General features: G+C 35.5%; 2 protein-coding genes across 2 annotated transcripts; both read right to left on the bottom strand.

The window, feature by feature from the left end:
- Positions 1 to 2,806: 2,806 nt before the first annotated feature.
- LOC108978961 (prisilkin-39-like) lies at positions 2,807 to 3,416 on the bottom strand. The gene has a single exon (XM_018949486.1). The coding sequence runs from the start codon at positions 3,355 to 3,357 to the stop codon at positions 2,953 to 2,955; it is 405 nt and encodes a 134-aa protein (XP_018805031.1). The 5' UTR covers positions 3,358 to 3,416; the 3' UTR covers positions 2,807 to 2,952.
- Positions 3,417 to 4,934: 1,518 nt separating this feature from the next.
- LOC108978911 (glycine-rich protein 2-like) lies at positions 4,935 to 5,333 on the bottom strand. The gene has a single exon (XM_018949425.1). It carries the CDS (start codon positions 5,331 to 5,333, stop codon positions 4,935 to 4,937), a length of 399 nt encoding a protein of 132 aa, XP_018804970.1.
- Positions 5,334 to 7,745: the final 2,412 nt, after the last annotated feature.

Below are 7,745 nucleotides of genomic sequence, written 5' to 3'. Positions count from 1 at the left end.
GTATACTGGAGTAATCACGGCGATAGCCCATTTTATACTTGTCGCTGCTATCAGAATTAACGTCATAAAAAAGRTTTCGCCAAATTGTTGTAGCCATAATTATATTAATACAAATGTGAGTTTAATCAATTGTTTCRAACTGGAACTGGAATTACGCCTGTCCATTAGAATTGTTCAAATATTTTAATATGCAATCGATTGCGTACTTTCTTTTCGCTTTTTGCTTTTTGCGACTGCAATCGATACATGCAAAATTTTACTCGTTCTCGGTAYACATGAAAGAAAGCTGAAGACAAGACCGGTTGCTTATATTCTAAGCTTTAAGCAAAGTCGAAAATTTCAAGGCATTTGCTTTCAAATAAAATCTGTCTTTTGTTAAATCTAATGCGATGTTCGAAAATTTATAGAAGATGGTAATGAACTTAAAATACACAGCTCGTAGCTTGTTTGGCTAGTTCCCAGAACAGCTAAACTGACACGGGATGAATGCAATTAGACCTTGCAGTAAATCATTTATCAGAAATTTACACGAATTCATTCGCTATTTTCAAATAAAGAAAAGGCTGTGCGCAAATCCCGTAAAAAAGGGGTGTCGGTCATGAATGCCTTACAAGATATTTTAGGTATTTATTTGCAAATGTAATATCCGTATGTTGCTGGAATAGCTAGTTTAGTTTGTAAAGCTTAGCCTTAGCGCGAATACACCTACACAACTGTACCAGCATCAAACTTGCAGCGCTTATATGRCAACCTTGCACTAAATTTTTCTCTGTCTCATATTAAGGGTGATCCAAATATAGGTACTGTTTTAGTAGCCTGTTGTTTGACGGATCATGTGTGTATCGTGCTCAGCCGTTTTGTTATTTTTGTTCATTATTGTATGAGTTACGCCGGRAAAACGTTTACAAATCGTTCTACATTATTATGAAAAATAATGTGTTTCGACCTTGAGACGCGACATTCATTATTGGATAATATTTAACCTGATGAGACCACGAACAGACCGTGGAGAGTCGATTCGGCGCCGTTCGCAGCAACTCGGACTGACGTATGGAACGAGTTGGTGCATTTTACGTCGAGGTCCTCAATTGAAAGCGTACAAAATATAGCTTGTGCAAGAGCTGAAACCGCTCTTAAGAGGTTCCAAAAAGGTCGGACATTTTCGAAATTGAAGCTCGTGATCTCGACGACATTTGCTTTCAACAGGACGTCGCCACTTACCACATATCGTACCAATCAATGGATTGAGGTGAGCAATATAATTTCACGTTTTGGGTGATTGTGAGGTATCACACCGTTAACCTTTTACCTGTAAGTATACTATAGTATGTAAAGTCTTAAGTCTATGCGGACAATCCCGCTTCGGTTCAAGGCTTTGAGCAAAACATCACGTCTATTATTCTCCAGTTGCCAATTGAAATGATCGAACTAGACACCGAAAATTGGACTCATCGGATGGACCATATGAGACGTAGCCGCGGCCAATATTTGAAAGAGATAATTTTCAAAAACTAAATGCGAAAAAATGTTGTTTTGARTAATAATACAAATTCCCCATTGAATTTGAAGTTTTTGTAGTTTTTTCATAAAAAAAAGTATTGAATATCTCAATGGATGACTCAGTAGAAAGATGTAGTCGTGATACCAAAATATTTGCACAAACGATTTAGAACGATATACAACTAATAGGAGTGCACTATACATTGATCTAACTAAACCGGAGATTAAACCTATGAATTTTAGGAGGTTTAGCTTAAAAGAAAAAGAAAGAAAAAACAATTTATCTTTAATTTATCAGAAAAGACTGCAGTTTCACTCCACAAATTTGGGCATCCCATATACAGGGGCTAGGGGTTATATAAGTTGTTTGCGATTTTTTGATACCTTGAAAAAGGATAGAAAGTGTACCAAGGAAATGTCTGTAACATGATGGTCAGAATGATGAGCTGAGTAGATTTAGCCCAAGAACCTAATGGAACCGCCGACACTTTACCACTATAGCATACAGCTATCATATATACCCAACGTTCGGAATCAATTGCTGGAAAAGTTTTTCATTTTCTGAGATATCTTTACGAAATTTAGCAAGAATTATTGTTCAAAGAAGGGCTGCAATAACCGAAGAACTGTTTTAGAYCGAATCACTATGGCATATAGATGCTATACATATCTAACGATGGAARTCACATTTTTATATCGAAGTTTTTTGAAAAAAGTTTTTCCGACCGGGCCACTCCACCATATACCATAACTGCCATACAAAGTAAACGATAAAAATCTAGTTGTAGCTAATCGAAGTTGASGTTTTTTCTTTTTTATTTATTTTTTTATGTATCTATAAGTAATGCTGTAGGAACCCAACAAAAATACGGCGAGTTGCGATTAAAATAAAAATCTCACCGGCATCATTGAAGAAATGTGAACTAATGATTCCACGGGCCGACAAATCACACCAAAGCGCTGTTTTTTCTGCATGAAATGGCAATCCCTTCAGATTAATCTTCATTCCAAGTGCGGCAATTTTGCTTGTTTACATACGTACCTATTGATCCAGACTCAAYGCTGAACAAAATTTTGCTCGAAAACGTCAGATCTTCATGGAACTTTTCAAGCGTCCATAAAGTGAAACGATGCCGCTTTGTAATAAAGAAGAACGATTTGTAAACGTTCCTCAGGCATAAGTTCTTCCATGATGAAATTCCCAACAATATTGAACAAAAATAACATGACAGCTTGACACCAATCACCCGTGATCTGTCAGAAATATACTATTGAAAAGAAATTAACCTCTACTAGAATCATCCGCTATATTAAAAAACTTTCACAGCTTTATTTAGTACTTACACACATATTATTACAAATTTAATATATTACGTTTCTCTAATCTTAATTAAAACACATTAACTTAATTAACACTTAGAACGCTGACACATCAGATGCAACGGTACAGATTTAACCAAAGAATTGGTAACCACCTGAATTAGAACTTGCATAAGCACTGCTCGAACTTCCACCGAAGCCACCAATTGGGTAACCACCATAGCCACCATATCCGCCAATTGGGTAACCACCATAGCCACCATATCCGCCAATTGGGTAACCGCCATAGCCACCATATCCACCAATTGGGTAACCGCCATATCCACCAAAGCCGGGACCGCCGAAGCCCCTGCCAAAGCCACCGCCGAAACCATGCCGTGCCACACGACGCAGTTGTTGAKGCTGTCCTTCCGCGGCTACCACAGCCACTGGCTGCGCCTTTTCAATACTCAGCAATGTTTCCCTCTCCACCGGCACGCCATTACACTCAACGACGAATAGGCAAAATGCCAAACACAACGCGGCAAGGARTTTCATTCTTTAAAAAATATTTTGTGAAACTGATGCGATGTGTATGCTTATAGAATGTTATTCGATTTCTGCTTTATCTCTGCCGAATGGCGATTGTTTTATAGTTAGTTGAGAATGTGATAAAGATTTCTACAGCATTATACTTGCTGATGCGTGGTACTCCGGTTAGTGTGCGTGTAAATGTGTGTGCTCTTAGCGGTTGACTGACTTGAGCGCGGCTTTATTTTAGGTGGTTTTTTTCCCACATGATTTGATTGTTGGAATATTCTGGTTATAAAGTTTGTAGACACATAATTATATGGGTGCGAAGAATCAAATCAAGTTGTTCAATAAATAAACTGCTTTTCGAAATGGGAATTTTAATTGTTATGCCTACATTTTTTGTAATTTCATTTAAATAAATATTTACTAAATGCGGGAATCCCTTTTTCAAGTAATATTTGAATAAAATGATGTTATTCACCAGCTAAGCAAACTTTTTACGAATTCTGCAATACTTTAAAACCTTGTACCATCCAAGTTTCAAAAGTTTTCGATCGAAATTTTCCGATAGAATATTATTAATTAATTTCCAGTTTAAAAGCAGTCAAGATTTGGTATAACTAATGTTGTCAGCAGCAATTTATGGTTAAAATGACTGCTAAATTTACTTCACTTTCACATCGAAAATGTCCATAAATCTTTGCCCTCTTTGCGGAAACAATTCGATGATCGATTCAGGCTTTTTCACAGTTTGTCTTGATTTTTGACATAGCAAGTCGATCGACTGTGAGGCCGCGAGGCATCCACTTTGCACAGTCAAATTTTGCTCAACAAGGCATTTAACATTAAAACTATCAAACAAAGCTTTATGATCATAAAAATAAGTTCACTTAACCTTTCGGTGTCACTTCTAGGGAATTTCGCAATGTATTTTTGAATGGTTGCTGSCCCCGCTACAAATCTTGGATAACAACGACTTTTTATAAAATAACAGTTTAGTTTATCCTTAACATACGATTCGGAGCAACCAACATCCTCTTTTACTGTTCTTAGAGTGCCAAAAATGTCTATCAAACTAAGCTTTATGATCAAAAAATAATAATTGTGTGGTTTCCTTTTTTTCGTATGTAAGTTTACTTGTTTCTTCCTTTCAAAAGTCGACTGGGCCCTTTGCCTTCGKTGTCACTTCTACGGAGTTTGGCAACCTATTTTTGAATGGTTGTACTCTCCGGTACAAAGCTCAGATAATACTCGTCCAAGCACCTATTGGACTCGGCAGCATCATTTTTATATATATTTTAGTTTATACAAACTTTTATTTAACCTTTATACACGATTCTTTTTTACAATTTTTTTAACAATCTAAATTTATTGCCTTTGAAAAGCGAAAATTCGCGGAACAATTGTCTGACCGCTGTAAGGTATAATACACATTCGTTTTGAAGGTTAGGCATAATCATTAATTTCTTGTGACTCGCTTTTATAGTTTCAGGAAGCTTTWTATAGAAGTCTGACAAATTTCACATAAAGATATAAAATTTCTTGTTGAATATTTGTTTTATTAAGAAAGAAAAAAATGTTATCACATTACACTGCTGTATTTAACGACCATATGAACCGGAAGAGGCTTGAGCACTTGCGGAAGCTTTGCTGTAAGAACCGCCACCGCCACCACCGTACGGAGAACCACCGCCATAGCCGCCACCACCGAACGGAGAACCACCGCCATAGCCGCCACCACCGAACGGAGAACCACCACCGTAGCCGCCACCGCCGAATGGAGAACCACCGCCGTAGCCGCCGCGACCACCAAAGCCACCACCGCCAAAACCAATGCGACCACCGTGGCGTGCTAGACGTCTACCTTCCACATCTACATCCACTGCCAGCGGCACATTTACCGTTTCCAAAGTCTCTTGGCCTGCATCCTCGGCGCCTGTACTGGGATAAGYGTACGCGATGACGCACAATGCGAAAAGTACAGCCAGGAATAGCTTCATTTCGCAAYAGTATTATRTTGTAGTAAACGATTGTAATCCCAAAGTTCTTGTGATCCCACTTAGCAGTGTGCGCCGGCATTTATACTCTTTCTTTGCGAGCTTTTAATGCATAAGTTCCCATAGGAAACCCATTAATCATCCAGCAGATTAGTTGGTAAAAAACGGTTTGATGTGAGTTTCTCTGAACTGACGGTTTGGATGATGTATTTGTATGGAGGTAACCATTTGTCTTAGATGGCACCTATTTGTTTTGCTGAAAAATAATTGTACAAAACTCTAGTGGGGACGCTACGGGCAAACCGAAAATCCCCRAAACTTTTGCAATCCATAATTACTACATAAATTGATGAGTTAGAAATAAAGACAGCAAATAATAATTGTTTGTTAGACATTTAGCAAAATCATCATAGATTTCACAAGTTAATGTATCGCATATATAGATATGTATGTGTCTGCCCGTATATGTATTTTTGTARGAATATGTGCATAATTCTTTAATATTGTAAGGAGCAAAAACTTGCTTGCTTGGATTTTCTGACGAGTAAAGAGCTTACCCATTTAAAAAAAATATTTTTTTAACTTCAAAATTATGAAAAAAATATATAATTATTAGATATGAACCAAGAGTGAAAGGAAATATCTAGAAATATTTTCTAAAAATTCTAAATTTKTTTATTATTAAATAAATAATTATTTTTTATAACAATCGTAGTACATTCACCCTGTGCCGATACCTACATATGTATAGATGACCTTACCATTACTTCTCACATCAATCACCTATCTCTATAAATAACAATAAATTAAAGTTTGTAAATTTAGAAGCATATGTACTACCATCAAATTAAAAAAAAAAAATAAAAAAAATATTTATTTATGTATATATTTATATATGTACTATAACAGATCGTGTGCTAATTTAGAGATTTTTTAACAATTATCTTCTTATTGGCATATTCTTTTGCTAAACAACACTAAAATTTGGGGAATCACTGCGATATACAAATAAAAAAAAGTCCGAAAATAAAGCAAGAAATTTTTCCMGTTTTATACAATAAAAACCGATCAATTTACATATAGACAAACATATATATATGTACACTTAAGTGGCTAATATCATATGTATATGAAAGTAAAGCTGTGGATTATAAGCGTTTTCGTTTATAAGTGTTTTTCATACCACGCATATTCGTAAACAAATTCGAACAAATCGAATTAATAACAATAAAAACAAAATCGTTTGGCAATCATTCAGAGTATTTGTATTTTTTCGCAAATTTCGTATGACTGARACCACTCTTAAAGGATGATGATGAGGTTGTGTTAATATTACTAATCGCTGATTTCATGTTGGAGCCCTTCATTCTTGTCAACTGTGTCTCGAATGACAATTTCTCTCAAAACAATTTGTCGGCTTAACCCTTATATTATTTCTAAAATATATACATATCCACTGCTTCTTACTCTGTAAGACAATAATTGTATTATAATATTATTTTCCATTTAATAGATAAATAAATAAATACATATCCTTATTATAGAGGAATTTCAGTTATGTAAATATATTTCAAATTATATAGGTTTAACGGAGAAAAGAAATACTAAATACAAACAATACGAAAGATCGAAACCTTTTCCAATTAGTCCTTTTCAAACAGAAGCTAATACACATTTACTAAGATCGAAGSTGCTATCAAAAGGCTTTAAATTAGACTTCCCATCACTTTGTCTTTCGTCTGGTTTTCATCTGRCATATAGTCCCAAATGTTTTCTCTTCACAAATATTAGAATTATTGTCATTAGGTAATTTACCTCATATCCAATTCTCTCTATTCGTTCTCTCAATTATTCTATCAATTTTAATTTTCCAATTTCTCGATAACGCTCCCTTGAAATATACCTTGCGATTAAGTTTAAYCAATGGGTAACCATTTAGCATCTTCCATTCTAAAATCATCCCTTAGACCACTTTTTCGCCAATGAATGCAGTGAAGGTGGAATTTGTGAACCAAACGAAGCCGCCTCATTTTAAAATACGCAAAACTTTTCTCAATCAACTGTAAGGTAGTAAAATTCTAAGTAAAGCTCAAAGTAAATAAAATGCACAGTACTTATGTAACTTCGCCGTAGCCGGGTTAATCAACCAGCCTCTGAGCATATCGGCACTTGCTATTGYCTTATTCATAGTAGCATCGCTTGTATAATTTGTGGTGTACATTTTGCACATTATCTGCGCTAATTTATTAAAGATTAGGCGAAGTAATTTCTGCGTCATCGATTTATTGACACCAAATCAAACCAGCAAATACAAAGATGCCTCTGGGTCTATTTGCAAAGTGCTAGTCGAAAACAGGATTTGATTTAGTATCGTGAACCGGTCATCATTTAATGAATATATATATATATATTTAT

This window comes from Bactrocera latifrons, unplaced genomic scaffold (genome assembly GCF_001853355.1).
Source record: "Bactrocera latifrons isolate USDA-ARS-PBARC rearing strain unplaced genomic scaffold, ASM185335v1 scaffold_13, whole genome shotgun sequence".
NCBI classification, from domain to species: domain Eukaryota; kingdom Metazoa; phylum Arthropoda; class Insecta; order Diptera; family Tephritidae; genus Bactrocera; species Bactrocera latifrons.
Note: the sequence above shows the minus strand (reverse complement) of the source record. Positions and strands in the feature narration are given on the sequence as shown.